General features: G+C 46.0%; 1 protein-coding gene across 3 annotated transcripts in view; it reads right to left on the bottom strand.

The window, feature by feature from the left end:
- LOC135055150 (poly(ADP-ribose) glycohydrolase-like) overlaps window positions 1-24,957 on the bottom strand; it is a 300,584-nt gene that overhangs the window by 233,323 nt on the left and 42,304 nt on the right. For all 3 annotated transcript variants that reach the window (XM_063958851.1, XM_063958852.1, XM_063958853.1), the window contains exons 3-5: window positions 23,572-23,694; window positions 23,398-23,478; window positions 5,018-5,089 (exon numbers count right to left, since the gene is read on the bottom strand). In XM_063958851.1, coding sequence (XP_063814921.1) covers window positions 5,018-5,089; window positions 23,398-23,478; window positions 23,572-23,694 — 276 coding nt within the window. The remainder of the gene's footprint in view (window positions 1-5,017; window positions 5,090-23,397; window positions 23,479-23,571; window positions 23,695-24,957) is intronic.

Raw genomic sequence — 24,957 nt, 5'->3', positions numbered from 1 at the left:
CCGTGGGGGCATTCCTGGCCTCACACCAAGCAACATATTTTCACCATATACGGTGATAATGTTTAGCTGGTACGTCCTTCCTAGCCTTTATCAGCGTAGGAATAACCTCATCCGGAATGCCTTTTTCTGCTAGGATCCGGCGTTCAACCGCCATGCCGTCAAACGCAGCCGCGGTAAGTCTTGGAACAAACAGGGGCCCTGTTGCAACAAGTCCTGTCTTAGAGGCAGAGGCCCTGGGTCCTCTGTGAGCATTTCTTGCAGATCTGGGTACCAAGTCCTTCTTGGCCAATCCGGAACAATGAGTATTGTTCTCACTCCTCTTCTTCTTATGATTCTCAGCACCTTTGGTATGAGAGGAAGAGGAGGAAATACATAAACCGACTGAAACACCCACGGTGTCACTCGTGCGTCTACAGCTATCGCCTAAGGGTCTCTTGACCTGGCGCATACCTCTGTAGCTTTTTGTTGAGGCGGGATGCCATCATGTCCACCTGTGGCAGTTCCCACCGACTTGCAATCTGCGTGAAGACTTCTTGATGAAGTCCCCACTCTCCCGGGTGGAGGTCGTGCCTGCTGAGGAAGTCTGCTTCCCAGTTGTCCACTCCCGGAATGAACACTGCTGATAGTGCGCTTACGTGATTCTCTGCCCAGCGAAGAATTCTGGTGGCTTCTACCATCGCCACCCTGCTCCTTGTGCCACCTTGGCGGTTTACATGAGCCACTGCGGTGATGTTGTCTAACTGAATCAGAACCGGTTGGTCGCGAAGCAGGGACTCCGCTTGACGTAGGGTGTTGTATATGGCCCTTAGTTCCAGGATGTTGATGTGAAGGCAAGTCTCCTGACTTGACCACAGCCCTTGGAAATTTCTTCCCTGTGTGACTGCCCCCCACCCTCGGAGGCTTGCATCCATGGTCACCAGGACCCAGTCCTGAATGCCGAATCTGCGAACTTCGAGAAGGTGAGCTCTCTGCAGCCACCACAGGAGAGACACCCTGGCCCTGGGGGATAGGGTGATTAACCGATGCATCTGAAGATGTGATCCGGACCACTTGTCCAGTAAGTCCCATTGGAAGGTCCTCGCATGGAACCTGCCGAAGGGAATGGCCTTGTATGATGCCACCATCCTTCCCAGGACTCGAGTGCAGTGATGCACTGACACCTGTTTTGGTTTTAATAGATTCCTGACCAGTGTCATGAGCTCCTGAGCTCTCTCTATCGGGAGATAACCCTTTTCTGGTCTGTGTCTAGGATCATGCCTAGGAGAGGCAGATGAGCTGTAGGAACCAACTGCGACTTTGGAATATATAGAATCCAGCCGTGTTGCCGTTACACTTCCAGAGAAAGTGATACGCTGTTCAGCAACTGCTCTCTTGATCTCGCTTTTATGAGGAGATCGTCCAAGTACGGGATAATAGTGACACCTTGCTTCCGCAGGAGCACCATCATTTCCGCCATAACCTTGGTGAATATTCTTGGGGCCGTGGAGAGACCAAACGGCAACGTCTGAAATTGGTAATGACAATCCCGTACCGCAATTCTGAGGTACGCCTGATGAGGTGGATAAATGGGGACATGAAGGTATGCATCCTTTATGTCCAGAGTCACCATAAAATCTCCCCTTTTCAGGCTTGCAATGAGCGCTCTTAGCGATTCCATCTTGAACTTGAACCTTTTCAGGTATATGTTCTGGGATTTTAAATTCAATATGGGTCTGACCGAACCGTCCGGTTTCGGGACTACAACATGGTCGAATAATAACCCCCTCCTTGTTGAAGGAGGGGAACCTTGACCACCACCTGTTGAAGATACAATTTGTGAATTGCAGTTAACACTGTTTCCCTCTCGTGGGGGGAAGCTGGCAGGGCCGCCGGTGAGGGGGGCATCTCCTCAAAGTCCAGCTTGTATCCCTGAGACACAATATCTATTGCCCAGGGATCTAACAGGGAGTGAACCCAGTTGTGGCTGAACTTACGAAGGCGTGCCCCCACCGGGCCTAGCTCCGCCTGTGGAGCCCCAGCGACATGCGGTGGATTTTGTAGAGGACGGGAAGGACTTCTGTTCCTGTGAACTAGCTGTGTTGTGCAGCTTCTTTCCTCTGCCCCTGCCTCTGGCAAGAAAGGACGCACCTCGGACTTTCTTGTTTCTTTGTTCGAAAGGCTGCATTTGATAATGTCATGCTTTCCTAGGCTGTGCAGGAATATAAGGCAAAATATCAGAATTACCAGCTATAGCTGTGGAGACCAGGTACGAGAACCCTTCTCCACACAATCCTCAGCCTTCCATATGCCTCTTAAGTCGGCATCATCTGTCCATTGCATATTCTACAGGACACGTCAAGCAGAAATCGACATAGCTTTGACTCTAGGACCCAGTAGACTCATGTCTCTTTGGGCATGTTTTATATATATATATCTCTCTTAAGACAGCATCTTTTTAATATATATATCTCTATATATACATATATATATATATATACATACTAGGGTCTCAATCTCTGCTGATAAGGTACCTGTCCACGCTGCCACAGCGCTATAAACCCATGCCGACACAATCGCCGGTCTGAGTAGTGTACCAGAATGTGCACGCTATCTGCAGGATCCCTGAGGATAGCTGTTACGTCAGGGCTACCTTTTGGGCAAGCGTGACACCCTAGGGGAAGATTCCCATCATATCCTGGCCCTAGTAGGGAAAGGATACTCCCTGAGAATTCTTTGTGGGAAGCTGCAGCTTCTTGTCTGGAGATTCCCGCTCTTTTTCTTCATGAGAGGAGGGAAATTTACCTCAGCTTTCTTCCCCTTAAACATGTGTACCCTTGTGTCGGGGACAGATGAGTCATCAGTGATATGCAAATCATCTTTTATTGCAATAATCATATATTGAATACTTTTCTGCCATTTTGGCTGTAACTTTGCATTATCGTAGTCGACACTGGAGTCAGACTCCGTGTCGATATCAGTGTCTATTATTTTGGATAGTGATCATTGAGAGACTCTGAAGGTCTCTGCGACATAGGGACAGACATGGGTAGATTCCCTGTCTGTTCTCTAAACTTTTGTGCAATAAATTCACCTTAGCACTTAATTACACATATACAAACAGGTGTCGGCGTTGTCGACGGAGACACCCTCTCACACACATATTTGCTCCATCTCCTCCTTAGGGGAGCCTTTTACCTCAGACATGTCGACACACACGTACCGATCCACCCCACTCTCAGGGAATGCTCATCTGAAGACAATTCCCCCACAAGGCCCTTTGGAGAGACAGAGAGAGAGTATGCCAGCACACACCCCAGCGCTATTAACCCAGGAATAACACAGTAACTTAATGTTAACCCAGTAGCTGCTGATTATATTGATTTTTGTGCCTAATTATGTGCCCCCCCTCTCTTTTTACCCTCTTCTACCGTGTTACTGCAGGGGAGAGGCTGGGGAGCTTCCTCTCAGCGGTGCTGTGGAGAAAAAACATGGCGCTGGTGAGTGCTGAGGAAGAAGCCCTGCCCCCTCGACGGCGGGCTTCTCGCCCGCTTTCATGTACAATTTTGGGCGGGGGCTCATACATATATACAGTGCCCAACTGTATATATACAAACTTTTGCCAAAGAGGTCTCTAATTGCTGCCCAGGGCGCCCCCCCCCCCCCCCCCCCCCCTGAGCCCTGCACCCTTACAGTGACCGGAGTATGTGGGTGTAGTGTGGGAGCAATGGCGCACAGCTGCAGTGCTGTGCGCTACCTCAGTGAAGACTGGAGTCTTCTGCCGCCGATTTCGAAGTCTTCTTGCTTCTTTCACCCGGCTTCTGTCTTCCGGCTCTGCGAGGGGGACGGTGGCGCGGCTCCGGTATCGGACGACGAGGGTGAGATCCTGTGTACGATCCCCCTGGAGCTAATGGTGTCCAGTAGCCTAAGAAGCAGGACCTATCTTCAGAGAGTAGGGCTGCTTCTCTCCCCTCAGTCCCACGATGCAGGGAGCCTGTTGCCAGCAGATCTCCCTGAAAATAAAAAACCTAACAAAATACTTTCTTATAGCAAGCTCAGGAGAGCTCACTAAACCACACCCAGCTCGTCCGGGCACAGATTCAAACTGAGGTCTGGAGGAGGGACATAGAGGGAGGAGCCAGAGCACACCAGAATCCAAATTCTTTCTTAAAGTGCCCAGTACTCCTGCGGAGCCCGTCTATTCCCCATGGTCCTTACGGAGTCCCCAGCATCCACTAGGACGTTTGAGAAAAGTGTATTAGTAGCGTATTGCATTGCTGTATAAGGTTTAAAGCGTATTCATTGGGTGTGTACGCGTTGCGGGTGCATTGTACCGTTAGCGCGGCGTTTGTACACAGAGTCCGTACATCGTACGGGACTCTGTACGCTAATAGCGTAAAAAGTACGTAGCGTGTGTACCAAGTATAGCGGCCGCAGCGGCTAAAGGTTTAAAGTGTGTTTAGAGTGTATAGAAGGTATAGCTTTTCATTCCTGTATACAAATCGACATTATCAAGGGCAATTAGGGAAATAGTTCATCCTAAAAAGTACTGCACTGCACTGGTAGTGCCTCGATGCTGTCAAAACACTCAATGATGTAAAACGGCACTACCTATAGGAGGTCCATACTAAATATGTTGTATTCTAACCCTCTTGGGAGATTAATTGGTATGTTCTCTGCCTTTAGGCAGTGTAGAGGTACAAATAAGTGTTGCCCTCTCTCACTGGGCCTGTTCGCTCTTGCAAACAAGTAATTGTCCTGTGCCATATGGTGCCACGCAGATATCTATAGGCTGCAGGTACCACAGCAGAATAGATAATGTGACCATGTACGCAGAAGACATGTTCCTGTCTGATACATATTCCTTTCACTATTGGGAAGATGTACTAAGCAGTGAAAAGAACTGTTAAACATTATAGAACATTTCTCTGATAATTGCAGAACAGTAAACACAGCACCTAATACATTCAGGTGCATAAAGTTACCTTATATTGCCCAATATGACAAAACAACCTGAACATTCATAAGGAAAATGTATTACCTTACAATAGTTAGTGAAAGCGGTGAAGTCCCATTTCTTGGAGTATGACACATTATATGCCAGAATTGCAGCCTGGAATGACAAATTAAAAGAATACTTAGGGCATATTTAGTAACATTATTTTTACTAAAAAATAATGTTAAAAAGGATGTTTTCACACCCTTTTCACATTATTTTAGTATCATTCAAATGATAGGGCATTTGGAGCAGTTTGCATGAAAAACTGCTCCAAACCCTTTAATTAAATCTTTTTTGTAATCACATGCTTATAATGGAAAATGCGATCTAGGCACATTTATTTTTTGGAAAAAAAATTGAAAAAACCCTGCAATGAGCCCTGTGATAACTACGCCAGCCCAAGCTGGTGCAATCACAGGGATAATTGCGAGATCCCTACTCTCTGCCCCCCAGAAGAGAAAACTGTGTGGGGATCGGGCTCCGGTGATCAGCTCCTTAGAACCAGCAACAATAATAAAGCATAATCTGTAGAACAGTATTGCCATCTGAAGGACACTAAAATTGAAGATAAGAAAATAATGCAATACTGTACTTTACATAAAACCCCATACAAGTCTTTATAGGGGCTGCTTAAAAACTGAAATGTCCACTATATGTGTTTATTAGAAAAATATAAAGTTTCAAGTACCCTTCTGCTCTATTTACATAGCGCACACATATTCCACAGCTCTTTACAGAGAATAGTTCAGTTATTCATAAAAGTCCCTGACAGGGGTGTTTCAACAGAGGAGGGGGTCCATGTGCAGGCTCCAGGTGGGCTCCCTCCTCTTAGTGGCGCAGTAGATGCTGGCATTATGCCAGAGTCTACTGAGCATGCGTGGACTCCGGAAACATGGCGCCCGAGAGTCTACATCTCTACTGCGCATGTGTGACAGACATTTTGGCAAGGATTTTTGCAAATTGGGTGCAGTTCTGACACGGGACTCCAGAAAGGTAAGTAAGAAAAACATGGGTGCAATGTATGCAATGTGGCCCCCCCAGCCCTAGGGGCTCGTGTGCACTGCACACATTGCTTCCATTATAGAAATGCCTATGGTCACTACTTACAAAAGGGGGCACACAGGGTCAGTAGTTACATAAGGGAGCACACAGGGTCAGTAGTTATAGAAGGATGCACACAGCTACTCTGACCCTGTTTATGCAGCCTTATATCCCAATACTGTGTATTTACCCCACTAACCCTGCACCCACTACTGCCACTACTGTTTCCATACCCATACACTCTATACTGTATCCTTACCCCCCTAACCCTGAACCCAATACTATTTGCTTACCCCAACACTTTTCCGAATACTGTACCCTTATTCCCTAATCCTGTCAACAATACTGGACCCTTATCCCCTAACCTTGCTCCCAATATTGTATCTTTATACCCCAATCCTTAACTTGCTACTGTACCGTTACCCCCTAATCCTGCACACACTATTGTACTCTTATCCCCCCTAACCCTGTACCACTACTGTACCGCTTATCACTTATGGTGGTCAATGATGCCTCATACAGGAATTTTATTGCCCCCCTTTGTATGAGAACTGCATGTTTAAAAGATGATTTGTTTTCATTCAGCAGAGTCGAAACATGGGATGGACATCAGAACGTGATGGTTTGAAATCATTGATGTTTTGCTTCCGATGTTAGTGTTTTCACCATTCGATGGCGGCTTTCCGATGTTAACCACCATTGAATGGTGTGAAAGTGATTGCCATCCAATATTAAAATACAGCTGAATTCAGCTGTTTAACATCGGGAATGGCCACAAGTTGCTTTTGCACATGCACAAGTCATAGCAATACTTTTTTCATCTAATTCTTTTGATGGCGGAAGCCCAGCCATCATTTGATACTGGGCTTCTGATGTCCATCCCTTGCCGAAACTAGGATTTCTGTCAGCTGGAGTAAGGTAGTACTTTGGCGCACCCTCCACCCCACCTCCTTAAATAACACCAACAATCATCCAAATTATTTTATTAAAATGACATTATATATAGTGGTGACATAATCATTACAATCAGTGAGGGCCTCACTGATTGTAATAATTATATCACTGCCACGAACAGTGCGTGTTTGAACACAATAACATAAATTAAAAAAGTTTTAAAACAGTGAGCAAGTTGCTAGGTTACGTATGATAATGTACTTATGCACTACTGGGCTTATTATACGCTGTGCCTCCACCCAAGCTTGATTATGTCTATTGTTATTTTACTCTAAATGGCTGGCTTGGGACAATCCTTCCTTTCTACTCTAATATCCTTATTCTAATAAAATATCATAACACTTACACTGTTCTCCCTTGTGTTTGAACAAGTCAAATATTACTTAATTATAATAAGGTAAGTATAATTACATTAGTTAACACAAAATCACAAATTGTCAAATACACATTTCCTTCCCCACTAATTTTCCTTATGGCCTATACAATAGGGTGTAGTATGGTATGCCAGCGGTCGGAGTCCCGGCGACCAGCATACCGGCCCCGGAATCCCGACGGCCGGCATACCGACAGCTGGGCGAGCGCAAATGAGCCCCTTGCGGGCTTGGTGGCACGCTACGCATGCCACGCTATCTATTCTCCCTCCAGGGGGGTCGTGGACCCCCAAGAGGGAGAAAAGATATTAGTATGCTAGCAGTAGGTATTCTGGCGCCTATATGGTGGTTGCTGGGAGCCCGGCCGCCGGCAACCCGAAGACCACCCATACAATATACCTGCATGCATTACAAAAATTACCTTCTGACAGCTACCAATATTCATCTTGGGCAACTAAAAAAATGATCCTAGGTGTACACCTGGGTTGCAAATTAAAGGTCATGTCAGGGGCAAACGCAGGATTTACTGGGGGGGGTTTCCATATTGCACACATATGCACATTGCAGACAGCCAGACACATACATTGCACACGCATACATAGCACAGCATATTTACAGACTTTCTAGCTGTCCCCACACTCACACGGGTGTAGTATGGTATGCCGGCGGCCGGGCTCCCAGCGACCAGCATACCGGCGCCGTGAGCCCGACCGCCGGCATACCGAGAGTGTGGCGAGTGCAAATGAGCCCCTTGCAGGCTCGCTGCGCTCACCACACTGCGGTCACGGTGGCGCGCGCCACGCTATTTATTCTTCCTCGTGGACCCCCACGAGGGAGAATATTTGTCGGTATGCCGGGTGTCGGGATTCCGGCGCCGGTATACTGTGCGCCGGGATCCCGACATTCGGCAACCAGAAGACCACCTCACACATACATAGTACACCATACACACTGCTCACACACATACATATACATAGTACACTATACACACACAGTACATAGTACGGGATGCAGTCAAGATCCCACCGGACGGAATCCCAGCGGTCGAAATACCGACACAGGAATCCCGACTGGCACAATCCCAACATATTCTCCCTCTGTGGGTGTCCACGACACCCATAGAGGGAGAATAAATGAGTGTGCCGAGTGTAACGAGGCACCGTGCCCGCAGCATGGCGAGCGCAGCGAGCCCGCAAGGGGCTGCGTTACGCTCGCCCCCTGTTGGGATTGTGCCGGTCGGGATCCCGGTGCCAGTATTCCAACAGGATTTCGTACTGATCCCCATAGTACACCATACACACTGCCCACACACATATACATAGCACACTATACACATACATAGTACACCACACACATACACATTGCACACACAGCACGCCACACACATAAATAGCACACCATACACATTGCACACACGCAAATATACATAGCACACTATACACATACATAGTACACTACACACACAGCACACCACACATACATAACACACACACACATAGTACACCACACATTGTATACAGCATACAACACACACATACTGTACACATTGGGCACACTCATATACACAGCACACCACACACATTACACACACACATTGCACACTACCCATACATTGCATACAAATGCATTGCACACCACACAATCATTCACAATGCACACACATATAAATAGCACAGCATACACACATTTGCTCATCATGCACATTGCACACACAAGTACCGAGTACCTGGAAACCCCCCCTGCCCGCCGTTCCATTGCGCAGCTCACGTTTTTTTTTTTAACTCACATTTCGGGTGTGGGGAGAGATGGTGCGGAGCGCAAGCAACAGCTGGTCTGCTCTCCACACCGACAGAGAGGCTGGGTGACTGTAGGGGGAGCTGCAGCATCAGCGCGCAGCCCCTCTAAGGAAGTTCCCATGGGGCACTGCATGAGACCTGCTGCCGGGACTGGAGTCGCTGATGTTCCCCAAAGGCACTTTAAGAGAGACAGGTGTGTGTCTCGTGGCGGCGGGCAGCGGGAGGAGGGGGACGTTGTGATCTTCAATAAATTATGCATACTAGATGTGCAATGTGTATGTGTGGTGTACTATATGTGTGTGCAATGTGCATGATGAGCATATGTGTGTATGCTGTGCTATTTATATGTGTGTGCATTGTGAATGATTGTGTGGTGTGCAATGCATTTGTATGCAATGTATGTGTAGTGTGCAATGTGTGTGTGTAATGTGTGTGGTGTGCTGTGTATATGAGTGTGCCCAATGTGTACAGTATGTGTGTGTTGTATGCTGTATACAATGTGTGGTGTACTATGTGTGTGTGTGTGTGTGTGTGTGTGTTATGTATGTGTGGTGTGCTGTGTGTGTAGTGTACTATGTATGTGTATAGTGTGCTATGTATATTTGCATGTGTGCAATGTGTATGGTGTGCTATTTATGTGTGTGGCGTGCTGTGTGTGCAATGTGTATGTGTGTGGTGTACTATGTATGTGTATAGTGTGCTATGTATATGTGTGTGGGCAGTGTGTATGGTGTACTATGGGGATCAGTACGAAATCCTGTTGGAATACTGGCACCGGGATCCCGACCGGCACAATCCCAACAGGGGGCGAGCGTAACGCAGCCCCTTGCGGGCTCGCTGCGCTCGCCATGCTGCGGGCACGGTGCCTCGTTACACTCGGCACACTCATTTATTCTCCCTCTATGGGTGTCGTGGACACCCACAGAGGGAGAATATGTTGGGATTGTGCCAGTCGGGATTCCTGTGTCGGTATTTCGACCGCTGGGATTCTGTCTGGTGGGATCTTGACTGCATCCCGTACTATGTACTGTGTGTGTATAGTGTACTATGTATATGTATGTGTGTGAGCAGTGTGTATGGTGTACTATGTATGTGTGAGGTGGTCTTCTGGTTGCCGAATGTCGGGATCCCGGCGCACAGTGTACCGGCGCCGGAATCCCGACACCCGGCATACCGACAAATATTCTCCCTCGTGGGGGTCCACGACCCCCCTGGAGGGAGAATAAATAGCGTGGTGCGCGCCACCGTGACCGCAGTGTGGTGAGCGCAGCGAGCCTGCAAGGGGCTTATTTGCACTCGCCACACTCTCGGTATGCCGGCGGTCAGGCTCCCGGCGCCGGTATGCTGGTCGCTGGGAGCCCGGCCGCCGGCATACCATACTACACCCGTGTGAGTGTGGGGACAGCTAGAAAGTCTGTAAATATGCTGTGCTATGTATGCGTGTGCAATGTATGTGTCTGGCTGTCTGCAATGTGCATATGTGTGCAATATGGAAACCCCCCCCCAGTAAATCCTGCGTTTGCCCCTGAATAAGGACTACTTTACTAAGGCGTCTCATTACGCTGCATACAGTAAATGCTCATTATGCTGCATTATTTAATACAGTAAATACTCATTACGAGGCATTATTTAATACAGTATATATGGTACAGAGGCAAATAGTACAGCATACAGTATATGATCCATCTACAGTACTTTATGAATATGTGAGCGTCCAAGTCCCGCAGACAAAACAACATAAAACCAGTAGTGTACACTGTCGCAAATGGACGTGTTAGAAGTTCACTATTGCCTCTTGAGATTAGGAATTTTGTACAGTATGTTAGCGTCCTAATCCCGTAGCCATTACAGCATAATCAAAACCAATGGATTTATTCATCTGTCTGCGGCGAAGTGGTGAAGTGTTCCGCTTCCTATACTCAGAGTCCCGAGTTCGATTCCTAAAGTACGAATGCATGTTATTTTTTTCCAGACACTTTATTATTATTTTTATTCACATAAACCAGGGCAAAGCTGCAGGAGCGGTTCTACTGTTAAGGTTTTATGCACCGTACAGTTCACATACAATTCTGTAGCAGGGCAGACTCAATAGAAATGGCTACCAATTATGACTCCTTGCCCCACGGAGGCCCTAGGCTACGGAGCAAGTAACAGTCCAGATTTTGCAGGCTATGGGGCAATGGTGAAGGAGCGTCACAATCCCCTAGCTAAAATACACAGGGGCGATAGGAATAAGCGATGTCTATGCACCTTACGGTACACCGTCTCGATCGCATAGCACACTGGCAAAATGACCGCCGCCCCTGAACCCCCACCACGTGGCAGGCAGCGCTCGGATATGGAGTGAGAGATGGCATACGTTTTGCAGGCTACGGGGCAATGCTGAAGGAGCGTCACAATCCCCTAGCCAAAATACACGGGCGATAGAGATAAGCGAGGTCTATGCACATTACGTTACACCGGGTTCGATCGCATAGCAAACTGACAAAACACAAGTTTTACATAAAGCAGGGCATAGCTGCAGGAGAGTTTCTACTGTCAAGGTTCTATGCACCGTACGGTACACATACAATTCTATAGCAGGGCAGACTCAATTGAAATGGCTACTGACTGTGACTCCTAGCTCCATGGAGGCACTCGGCTATGGAGCAAGTAACAGCACAGATTTTGCAGGCTACGGGGCAATGCTGAAGGAGCGTCAGAATCCCCTAGCTAAAATACACAGGGGCGATAGGGATAAGCGAGGTCTATGCACATAACGATACACCGGACCCCATCGCATCGCAAAGTGACAAAATGTCCGAGGCACGTGAACCCCTGCCTTGTGGCCGCACTTAGCTATGGAGCGAGTAACGGCATAGGTTTTGCAGGCTACGGGGTAATGCTGAAGAAGGAGCATCAGAAACCCCTAGCTAAAATACACAGGGGTGATAGGGATAAGCGAGGTCTATGCACATAACGATACACTGCAAAATTCCCCATGGTTTTGATTATGCCTTTTCTTTGAACACAGTATTTTCCACTGCCTCACCCTACCCCCATCCCACTTTCCCCTTCCCCCCTGGGAGTCTGCAAAGTACATGCAGTAGACAGGGAGGGAGTTCCGATCAGGTTACAAGACATGTGCAACAGTATACTACTGTATGTAGGAAAATCCCCCGCCCACTCTGATATACGTGAAACCTGTGTACACCCTTCCATTGAATGTATAACAAAGAAAATGAATAATAAAGTGAATGTTACAGGAACACATTAAAAAAAGGTTCGCAATTCCTTCCCATTGGTGTTGGTTTATGCCTTAGGGGACTCGGACGCTAATACTTGTATTTCAAAAGCACGGTATTTTCAACCGCCTCTCCCTACCCCCATCGCCCTTCCCCCCTGGGAGCCTGCACAGGCCATGCAGTGGACAGGGAGAGAGTTCAGGTCAGGTACAATACACAAATACCGACGATCTACAGTACTGTGTTGCTCAGTTAGTTGCGTCGGAATACACTAATTTATACTCATTACCGCTGTGTATTTGTATATAGCGGAATGAATTGCTGCTGCAGATTTACTTTTATTCATGTGAAACCTGCGTGCACCCTTTCATTGAATGTATAGCAAAGAAAAAAAATAATAAAGTGAATGTAACGGGAACATATATATAAAAAAAGGTTGGAACTTTGGGGCTCAAACCTGGGATTCTCAGCATGGGAGCCTTCATTGCTAGGTTGGTATGGAAGGGGAGACAATTAGCTACCAGAGGGTACAAAGTCCAAGTTCCTGTGACCCCCACAAGGCTCATGGCAAGCGTCGGAACCCATGGTGGGTCTGAATTAATGGGCCCATTATAGTCTATGGGAAAATGGGTCCACTTTGTGTACTGATATCTCTGGTTCTGGGTGTCCCAGAGACTCAGAACTGAGACCATACAAAAGAGGAGACTCTTGGCTTTCGGGGCAGACCAGCCACTAGTTTATGTGATACTGGAAAGGGAAACTGGAAGCAACCGTGTATCGGGTCCCCTCCAGTTGTCCGTCTAGCTTGCACAGGATGCAGGATTTCTGGCTAGATAGGAAATACTGTACAGAAATGCTAAGCATGGTAATTTGACATCCAGGAACATAGGGGCTAGTTTTTTATCTCTCTCCATTATACTTAGAAAAATTACACTTGCCACTGTACGTTATAAGCTGTTCGTGCTAATTAGTACACTAGTAGAACATACTGTACAGAGATACTAAGTACAGTGATTTGGCATCAACAAACTTAGGGAGGAGCTTTAATCTCTCTCCATTGTAATCTTTCTAAGTATAATGGAGAGAGATAAAAGCTACTCCCTAAGTTCCTGGGTGCCAAATTACTGTCCTTAGTATATCTGTGCTCTGAGTTCTACTAGTATACTAATTAGCACGAACAGCTTGTAACGTACAGTGGCAACTTTAATCTTTCTATGTATAATGGAGAGAGATAAAAGCTCCTCTGTAAGTTCCTAGATGCCAAATGTACTAATTAGCACGAACAGCTTTTAACTGGATGCCAAATCACTGTACTTAGTATCTCTGTACAGTATGTTCTACTAGTGTACTAATTAGCATGAGCAGCTTGTAACGTACAGTGGCAGGTTTGATATTTCTATGTATAATGGAGAGAGATAAAAGCTCCTCCCTAAGTTCCTGGATGCCAAATCACCGTACTTAGTATCTCTGTACAGTATGTTCTATTAGGGTACTAATTAGCTGTTCGTGCTAATTAGTACCCTAATAGAAAATACTATACAGAGATACTAAGGATGGTGATTTGGCAACTAGGAACTTACGGAGAAACTTTTATCTCTCTACATTATACATAGAAAGATCAAACCTGCCAATGTACGTTACAAGCTGCTCATGCTAATTAGTACACTAGTAGAACATACTGTACAGAGATACTAAGTACAGTGATTTGGCATCCAGTTAAAAGCTGTTCGTGCTAATTAGTACACTAGTAGAACATACTGTACAGAGATACTAAGGACGGTGATTTGGCATCTAGGAATTTACAGAGGAGCTTTTATCTCTCTCCATTATACATAGAAAGATTAAACCTGCCACTGTACGTTACAAGCTGTTCGTGCTAATTAGTACACTAGTAGAACATAGCCCATCGCCCTTCCCCCCTGGGAGTGTGCACAGGTCATGCAGTAGACAGGGAGGGAGTTATTCACATAAACCAGGGCAATGCTGCAGGAGCGGTTGTACTGTTAAGGTTCTATGCACCATATGGTACACATACAATCCTGTAGCAGGGCAGACTCAATTGAAATGGCTACCGCCTGTGACTCCTTGCCCCATGGAGGTCCTCGGCTATGGAGCAAGCAACAGCACAGATTTTGTAGGTCACGGGGCACCTTGTGTCATCACTCAGCTATGGAGCGAGTGACGGCATAGGTTTTGCAGGCTACGGGGCAGTGCTGAAGGAGCGTCGGAATCCCCTAGCTAAAATACACAGGGGCGATAGGATTAAGCGAGGTCTATGCACATAATGCTACAAGGCAGGGGTTCATGTACTTCGGACATTTTGTCACTTTGTGATGCAATGGTGTCTGGTGTATCGTTATGTGCATAGACCTCGCTTATCCCTATCGACCCTGTGTATTTTAGCTAGGGGATTCTGACGCTCCTATAGCATTGGCCTGTTCTTTGAACACGGTATTTTCCTCTGCCTCGCCCTACCCCCATCCCACTTTCCCCTTCCCCCCTCGGAGCCTGCACAGTTCATGCAGTAGACAGGTAGGGAGTTCCGATCAGGTTACAAGACAAGATTTATGTGAAACCTGCGTGCACCCTTCCATTGAATGTATGACAAAGAAAAAAAATTATAATAAAGTGAATGTCACGGGAACTCGGACGCTCATACTGTACATGTATTTCAAAAGCACGGTGTTTATGCATTGTACATACTTCCTTTTACACAATTAGTTGCGTCTCCATACACAATCTTGCGTCTGCATACACTAGTGTTTTAACATGTTCGTTTGTGTCTGTATAAACTATTTAATCATATTGAGAACTCTCACCGTCTGACCATTGGTCACCATCTATTAACATTACAGTCGTCACTGACCATTTGCCAGAGCTGTAGATGAATCCGCCACTATACGATCGAAAGTACTGGATTAGTGGAGCATTAGCCACCCAGTGGTGGAGATGTTTAATGCATGCTGAGTATCTAGAATCGCCTCAACGCGCCTGCCTGTGATTAAACTCAGCAAGCTAAGCAATCGCTTTAGCGTGACTAAACGTCCGTCTAGGCGGAGAATCGGTCAAGATAAAGGTGGCTACATCTGTAAGTCGGTTTATGTGCTGAATCCTTTCCAGAGTTGTTATGGAGATAAGTATGCTGACTGGATTCTTATATGCTCCAGTTGAATATGTTATGCTATCTGGGAAGTTTCCACAGGGTAACTTACTCTCACTTAGGCCAGATAGTACCTGTTTCAATATTGTATCTTTTACTTTTGTATCCAGTATATGTAGATAGTCTGGCAGTGGTCCCTGAATCTAAAGTTACTTTGTTTAGCCAGACAGAACTGATACAATTAATGTGTCTTTTAGTTTTACCGAAGTCTTGTTAAACCTGTCTGGCAGCACATGACTCTCTTATCTGTGCAATATACTGAAAAGTCACTCCTTATATTTAGCTTGATGCCAGTTAATAATGCACGTTGTAATGAATACAACTATGAATTTGGCTTATAGCTTTCCTTGTGCTAGTGCTTTACAGTCATTAAACTGCAGCCAATTAAATGTCAATGTTGCTTGTAGGCTAGTGGAATACTATAAGTGTCTGTGTGTATTGCAGGTGAGTGCAAGTTTTAGTTCTCACCCATCCACAACTATCTGGACTCACGGCTCTATCTCTGAAATGGCTTTACAACACGCTGAGCTGGTACAGCAGTCTCTGCCTCTCTCTCAACTCTGTCCTCTGTAGCTTGGTTCTGGCTACACCTGGCTCACCAACTTCTGCAGGAGGAGGATGATCAGCTAAACTTTTGCTGCTTTAACCTGGTTGAGCTTTGCATTACCCAGCATTAACACCTAAAGGCTCTCCTTTGTCTCCTGCTAATGTTTACAGCGAATAGCTACAGAAGACGGAGATATCCTTGATGTGCCTAGCTCCTCTCAGCACATAGAGTGCCGTCTCATCAGCCTTCCCAACAGTCCACTCTATGTTTACAGCAGGTATGAGTGACTGTAAGTGCAGCTATGATCAGCGCTCTACCACCTTTACATCAACAGTGCCACCCAATGCGCCTATACCCAGGTTTCTGCTCGGTGCTGGCCACAGTCCCACAGTTCATCCACCACCCAATGTACTTCTCTTAGGGTGTGTACACATGGGTGGTAATTCCGAGTTGTTCGCTCGCAAGCTGCTTTTAGCAGCATTGCATACGCTAAGCCGCCGCCTACTGGGAGTGAATCTTAGCATAGTAAAATTGCGAACGAAAGATTAGCAGAATTGCGAATAGACACTTCTTAGCAGTTTCTGAGTAGCTCCAGACTTACTCGGAAACTGCGATCAGTTCAGTCAGTTTCGTTCCTGGTTTGACGTCACAAACACACCCAGCGTTCGCCCAGACACTCCTCCGTTTCTCCAGCCACTCCCGCGTTTTTCCCAGAAACGGCAGCGTTTTTTCACACACACCCATAAAACGGCCAGTTTCCGCCCAGAAACACCCACTTCCTGTCAATCACATTACGATCACCAGAACGAAGAAAAAACCTCGTAATGCCGTGAGTAAAATACCTAACTGCATAGCAAATTTACTTGGCGCAGTCGCAGTGCGAACATTGCACATGCGCAATTAGCGGAAAATCGCTGCGATGCGAAGAAAATTACCGAGCGAACAACTCGGAATGAGGGCCATGGTGAGATCCTTGCTATGCCCGATTTTCACTTGCGATTTCCCTTGAACTCCACGGAGCCCAGATAGTCAAAATCTGTGCTAACTTTTCTTGAGATATGGACTATGTGTGCTTACGATTTTGGCTTATGTGAGATTTTGGCTTATGTGAGATGTCATTGACATGTGAGATGAACTAGATAGTACACCGATCTAGCAATGTCTATCTTTTCTTGCGATGCCGACCTGGCGGGACCGCGCATCGGGATTGAATCGGGATCGAAAGGTGACTTTCACCTTGCGATCTGCACTAACTTTTCTTGCGATTTTGACTATATAGTCAAAATTGAAAGAAAATATCTCACTGTGTGTACACACCCTTAGTGGCGGAGATAGCTAGCAGGAGCTGCGATCTGACCGCGGGATCAGCAGTCTGCCGATCAGTGCTGAAGAGCCCACTTTTATGTCCCGGCCTAAACAGTGAGGCTTGCGCTGACCGGCAGACTCCTATTGGTCTCTCATCGTCTCTGCTGCCAATCAGCATGTCTTACCCTCCAGCAGCTCACGGTCAGTGTAGCGATCGCAGGGACTTGCTCTTCCCACCCTGCAGGCTATCACTATAGCAGCTCGTGATCAGCGAGAGAGACCCGCTATTCCCGCCATACAGGCTATCACCCTAGCGGCTGGCAGTCAGCGTGATGATTAACTACAGCTGCACAGTAAGATCACATTGTCAGCTGACAACTGCCTCGCGCTGTATAACTTTATATACACACTGTTATGTACAAACTATTCAGTGTCTTGACAACCACTGTATATATATATATATGAATTTCATTTGTTTAGAAATAACATACAATTAAATAATATATAAAAGGCTTGACAAATATTTTATGAATTCAAATATTTTACTCTATTTATTTTATTGATAATTAAATTATATTATTAAATTATAAAGTATATTATTATTTTTACAACACATGGCTACATGCTTAATATTTAGCGCTCTTTTTGCAGTGTATTTTGCAGTATCCGGGATGATCTCTTTATGCTGGGTTCCTTCAGTGCTACTACTGCATGTAGTAGGGTAAGTTAGCTTCGGAGGTAATTCAGATCTGATCGCTGGGCTGCGTTTTTTGCTGCCCTGCGATCAGATAGTCGCTGCCTACAGGGCCGGCAACAGACATTTTGGGGCCCGGTACACTGATATCTCTGCGGGCCCCCCACCCCCCACCATCCCCACCCCCAGGAAACAGGACAGGGACCCATATTATCTACAGGACACAAGTATATTAAAAACAAAATTATAGACTCTCTAACGTCTAGAAAACAAAACTTTACTGGAACAATACAATACCGATATAATGGGATCATCCCTTTCCAAAATTAAGATTCACAGACCCACAATGGTCAGGAATTTTGGAGTCTGTGCTGAGCAGCAACTGAGCCTGAATGACCAGTCACCACCACAGCACAGACATTCTGCTCTGATGAGTCTGATCTCATCTGACACGCACATGCATGCAGATGCATCCATGTGCAGAATGCATATGCATGCATAATGTGCCTGCCTGCCTGCATCCCACCCCAAACTAATCCTAAACCCTAACCCAAACCCAAATCCCATTCCCTATACATAAACATGTATTACATAGTTGCCTACCCTCCCTCATTCTGCAGGAGACTCCCTGAAATAGCAGCAATCTCCCTCACTCCCTGAATAGACCAGCAATCTCCCTGATTTCACCATAACCCCATTATGCAGCTGTTACATTCTTGGGGGAAAAAAGAAATCAGAGATACATACAGTACATTCAAATGGGCTCATCAGTGCCATTTCCCTGCATTGGTTATAAGGCACAATGATCCCTATAGCTACATGCGTTTTAAATAAGGTATCTCGTGGCCACTTACAGTGTATGGAATCTCTTGTAAAGCACAATACACAAACAAATTCTACAAGAGTCTTTTCTTCAACAAGTAGATCTTTCTAACTTTGGGGCTCATTTACATTTGGATGTAAGTCATTTTCATGACACCTCTCACCGATGTAGCAGTACATGCCCGCACTGATCGTTGTTACTTTCACAGTCTCCCTCAAATGCTTTTTCAAAAGTAGGCAAGTATGATGTATTATGATTTATGAAATGCAAAAGCCTTACCCTGCTTGCTGCTGCAGCAACACACTGACACAGCCGCTCTAATTCACCAGGCTCGCCTCCCCAATTCCCACAGGCAGCAGTACTCTGTCTGTCCTGTCCTGGCAGCTCCTGCTGTGCGTTCCGTGCCTCAGTCCGGCTCCTCACTCACACAGCAGAGAGAGACAGGGAGGAAGCGTGCGGTGAGGACGCTGGAGGGGCGGTCCTGGCTGGGGACTGGCTGGTAGGATAACAGGTGACCTGTCCGGCCGAGCTTCCTGGCTGGGGACTGGTTGGCAGGATAACAGGTGACCTGGGGGCACTGAGGGGTGAACAGGGCACTGAGGGGTGAGCAGCACACAGGATCAATCACAGGGCACTGAGGGGTTGAACAGCACACGGGACTCGGGGGGGTGGGGGCGCACGCAAACAAACAAACACACACACTTAAATCACAGCGCAGCGGCCGGCTCGCGAATCCGCGATGCCGGGAGCAAACAGTTTTTTTTTACAGTTGTGATGAACTGCAGCCGCTGCTGCCCGCTGCCTGGACCTTGGGGCCCCTAACAACGGCGGGGCCCGGGACGGGTGTCCCCTTTGACCCCCCCTGTCGCCGGGCCTGGCTGCCTACAGGGAAGGGGAAAAGAGCTGTGCAAGTGTGCGATCGCTTTGTCAGCAGAGCTGCACAAAAATTAGCTTGTGCAGTTTCTGCGTAGCCCAGAACTTACTCAGCCGCTGTGATTGAATCCTCATGATCGGGGCCGGAGCTGATGTGAGACACCCTCCCTCAAAATGCCTGTTCCCGCCTGCGCTTTTCTGGACACTCCCGGAAAATGGTTAGTTGCCACCCACAAACAGCCTCTTCCTGTCAATCTCCTTGTGAATGCCCGTGCGACTGGATCCTTCACACCATCCCGTCGCAGGGTGCCGATCCCCGTAGCAGCCATCCGTCGCGCCGGTGCAGTGCGGTTCAGATGCATGTGCAGTTCAAATCTGATCACACACTGTGCGAAAACACACACCAGCAATCAGATCTGAATTATCCCCTTAGTACCTACTGGCCACCCAGCAACTTCCTTGAAGTGGCACTGAAGGAACCCAGCATAAAGAGACCATTCCGGATACTACAAAATACACTGCAAAAAGAGCTATAAACATTAAGCAACTCACTGTTTTTAAACTTTTTTCATTTAAGTTATTGTGTTATTATTACCTTTTTTATGTTATTTAATTATTCTCTTACTTGAAATCTTAATAACAGCCTCAGGCTGACTGTGGCCAGCATGCACCTCCTTTTCTGTTTTTGGGTGCGCCTGCTGGCTGAAGTCGGAAGGCAGCAGCTGCCTAATAGTTAACAGCCCGCTGATTGCCGGTTCCAGTGACTCCCAACTCCTCTCTCCCTTCGTGTGATGTCACATGCACGTCCAGAGTCATGACATCACACACATGACGTAGCAGAACCCGGAAGTGTTAGCCCCTGGAGCCAAGTCCCGGAAGGTTGTCAGCTATTAGATAGCTGCTGCCATCTGACTTCAGCCAGCGGGCGCAGCGCGCAACCCTTTATGGTAATTTTCGTATTCCAGAGCTCCAGTGGAACTGGACTCCCTAGCACCCCCTATTCAGCAGTCATCACCTTACAGTATGTTGCTGTACTCTATTTACTTGTTGGATACATGTTCATGGTTTACAGGTCTACTTTCCTACTGTATTTTGATATCCTTGTACTGATGTATAATTGTGTTGCTTAATATATGTATGTTGCTCTGGACACACTGTGGTACCACAATAATAATAATAATAATAATAATAATAATAATAATAATAATACCACTCAATAATATAACTATCTCAGTAATAATGCAAATAGTATCAGACTGGAGCATGAAGGGCCAAACGGGGGAATACAATGGTAGTGACTCATACTTAAGGGATGTGGCCCGCTACCACCCACGGGGACAATCAGGAATTTTTCCCGTACTCTATGGGCCAGGATAACCCTAAATACAAAGCACCCCTAATTTATTAGCTGTTTGGGGTTGAACTCTGGAATAGTGGTCCTGCAACATACAATTCCAATACTGTGTTCTTAGGAACATGGAGTTCTATGGAGTAAGCCTTGGAGAGAATGTGGATGAATATAAAGTACCAACATGCTCCTAACTTCCATGTTACAGGTTGTGGGGCAAATGTATTACCCTCCGTTATGAGGGAGAAGCAGTATCAGCACATGTTATGTGAACTGATACCGCTTCTCCCCCATGTAAGACAGCCGCGGTGCTAGCACAATGATTGTGCACTATGCGTCCCTGTCCATATCGGCGCGGATATCTAACAGACAGCAGGCCAATATGATAGGGCAATGTATGAACGGTCAGCATCGCCAACTGTTCCGACACCTGCAGGTATCGATTTCAACAGCTGCAGGTGGCAAGGCTCTATCTCCACAGCAGGGACAGAGCTGTCCTTGGCTGTGGCGGGTGCCGGCTCTGGACTGCGCAGGGGATCTCACGTGAGTAGCACGATCCGGCACATGTGCAGAGGAGCCGGTCAGGTAGGCAGACACAGCGCGTCAGCACTGAGCTGATGTGCTGTATGCTCAGGGGGGCATCGCCAGAAAGGGGAGCAAAATGTTTGTACATCTTGTCGATGGGGGTCATTCCGAGTTGTTCGCTCGCTATTAGATTTTAGCAGCATTGCACACGCTAGGCCTCCGCCCTCTGGGAGTGTATCTTAGCTTAGCAGAATAGCGAACGAAAGATTAGCAGAATTGCGAATAGAAAATTCTTAGCAGTTTCTGAGTAGCTCCAGACCTACTCACAGATTGCGATCAGCTCAGTCCATTTCGTTCCTGGTTTGACGTCACAAACACTCCCTGCGTTCGGCCACTCCCACGTTTCTCCAGACACTCCCGCGTTTTATCCTGGCACGCCTGCGTTTTTCCGCACACTCCCAGAAAACGGCAAGTTTCTGCCCAGAAACACCCACTCAATCACACTCCGATCACTTCATCGATGAAAATTCTTTGTTCGGACGTGAGTAAATCTACTAAGTTTTGTGCTAAAATACTTACCGCATGCGCACTTTGGGGGTAATTCCAAGTTAATCGCAGCAGGATTTTTGATAGCAGTTGGGCAAAACCATGTGCACTGCAGGGGGGGGCAGATATAACATGTGCAGAAAGAGTTAGATTTGGGTGAGTTATTTTGTTTCTGTGCAGGGTAAGTACTGGCTACTTTATTTTTACACTGCAAATTAGATTGCAGATTGAACACACCCCACCCAAATCTATCTCTCTCTGCACATGTTATATCTGCCTCCCCTGCAGTGCACATGGTTTTGCCCAGCTACTAAAAAACTTGCTGCTGCGATCAACTCAGAATAAATTGGCAACGAGCGAACAACTCGGAATGACCCCCGATGTCCCTTCCTGCTTCGCCTTGGTAATGACACCTGTGTTTGCAATATGACAGCAGGTGATTGGTTGGTACTTTGATGCAGATGTATTGAGCCTGGAGAAGTGATAAAGTGGAAGGTGATAACACACCAGCTAATCAGCTCCTAACTGTCAAGTTACAGGCTGGGTTTGAAAACTGACAGGAGCTTACTGGCTGGTGAGTGATAACATTTTACTTAATCACTTCTCCAGGCTTAATACATCTGCCCCTTTATCTCCATCCACTTTATCTCTTTCCAAATCTTAGTACATAGACCCCATGGAATGCTACTGAGCAGCTCTGAGTCCTGTCTCCTGGCTTTTATTGCATTTGGTGCTTTCTTCTGACACAGTGTGCAGAACATCTGCATCTACTGTACATCCAAGTGCGCACTAACAGAGACAGCGGACTGGCATTCACCCAATGGCTAGTCCAGTCCTTGACTTGCCTCCACAGATGGAGCATCACCAGGACCCAAGAGCACTGAAGAAAAACCACAGGAAGAAGATGAGCTGCATCTTAGATCGTCTGGAGTGTCTTAGATTAAGAAAGATTTAAGCAGATAAATATTTAAACCAAAAAAATATGGAAAAGGTTGGTTTTCACTAAAATTAGATGGTTATCATACATGCCTCATATTTTTTTTATATATTTAAAAATAACTAATGGCGATCCACATTGACTATATTGACAGAATCAATACAGTATGTAGAAACAATGAGTTTTTGCATGAGCATTTGGTGCGCAAATGTCATAAACACAAAAGATTCAACTTACTGGAAGGATGGCGAAGCGCGATGTTATAATCAAATGCTCACCTTTACATCATGTGGGTTTTTTATCGTTCTGAGAATGGACTCAATAAGTTTCCACCGACTATTAGACACTTGTCCTCTTTTCTGTATGGAATTTAAATGTACAGTTTTAAAAACATCAACAGTATTTACAGTATATATTAAGCTTTAAGATGATAATGATCGTAAATTTCTCACCTGGACATTTACTGAATACAAGTTGAATTGCGAACAGGGCATTTTAACATATATGTTATCCCATTTATCTTCGAAGAAACTTGGGTAGGGTGTAGGCACCACCTCCTCGCGTATATTGTAATACTAGATTCACAGAATAAGAAAGGAAATACATTTATATAATCATATAAGTCATGAATGCAGTATCTGTATACTTTTATGCATGTTGTGCTTTTATAAGTATCACTTGCAATGTTTTATGGATTCTTTTTTGCTTTTATGTGGTAGTGTTTCTAGTACTATTATATGCACAATAGGGTTAATTTACGGAAGCTTAGAAAACAGAGAATTGGTGATGTTGCCCAATCATTTTCTAAAAGGCAATAGAGAAATGATAGACAGCATCTGATTGGTTGCTATGGGTAACATCACCAATTCTGTTTTAGAAGCTTTAGTAAATTTACCTCAATGTCTCTTACTTCAATTACTCATGTTTACAGTTAAAGTGGACATACAATAGACAACTAATAGGGATGCATAGGCAAACGCAGGGGGGTTTCCGGTTGTCTGGAAACACCCCCTCCTCTTGACAAGTGGCTCAAATTATGACAATAGCAATGGTATATGATATAATTGCTAGAGCTGCAACTACATCATGCAGTTTAAGGCACTGAGCAGAGCTGCTAAACACGTCCAGTGGTAGCAGCTTCTTCTACCAAGTATGCTATGTGTGTGGTCCTCAATCAGTGCACTGGACCAGAGAGTAGCTGCCAGAAAGAAGAGACAGGAGCCTTAGCATGAGGTGGGAGAATGTGTGCTTAGAAAGTGCAGTGCTGGTTCTATTATGTTTGCGTGGTTATTTATTATGGTATGTTTAAAAAAATCTTTATTGGATTTTTCATATAGAGGAATAGAAAAGATACAATACAGTACAGAGTAATTGTATACAAAATAGGCAAATGTGGATACGGCAAAACAACAGAATAGCATCAACAGTGCAGTGGGCAGCAATAAACAATGGGGGAAACATTTCCACTACATTTCAAAATAGCGGTGCCTAACATTGCGAAAGTCAAACCCAGAACAATTTACAAAAAAGAAAATGTACACAATTATTCAGAAAAAACACATCACAACAACAGAGAGAGAAAAAAAAAAGAGAACAACAAAGACAAAGATACGAGGTACGTGGGATGGGGAGGGCTGGAGGGGCTGCAGATGTCATAAAAGGAACCATCTCACGAAAAGTAGGAGTATTAGAGCATATACATATAGAATGGAGGGACCAAAATGACTGATACAGGTAAAGGGGACAAATATCACCTAGGGAGTAAAAAGAAACCATTAATTAATGGGAATACAGAGTCTGCGGTAGGATTCCCAACTAAGGGAGTCAAATAATTGTAG

The sequence above is a fragment of the Pseudophryne corroboree genome, chromosome 3 (assembly GCF_028390025.1).
Source record: "Pseudophryne corroboree isolate aPseCor3 chromosome 3, aPseCor3.hap2, whole genome shotgun sequence".
NCBI classification, from domain to species: Eukaryota; Metazoa; Chordata; class Amphibia; order Anura; family Myobatrachidae; genus Pseudophryne; species Pseudophryne corroboree.
The sequence above is the reverse complement of the archived record's forward strand: the minus strand, read 5'-3'. Positions and strand labels throughout refer to the sequence as shown.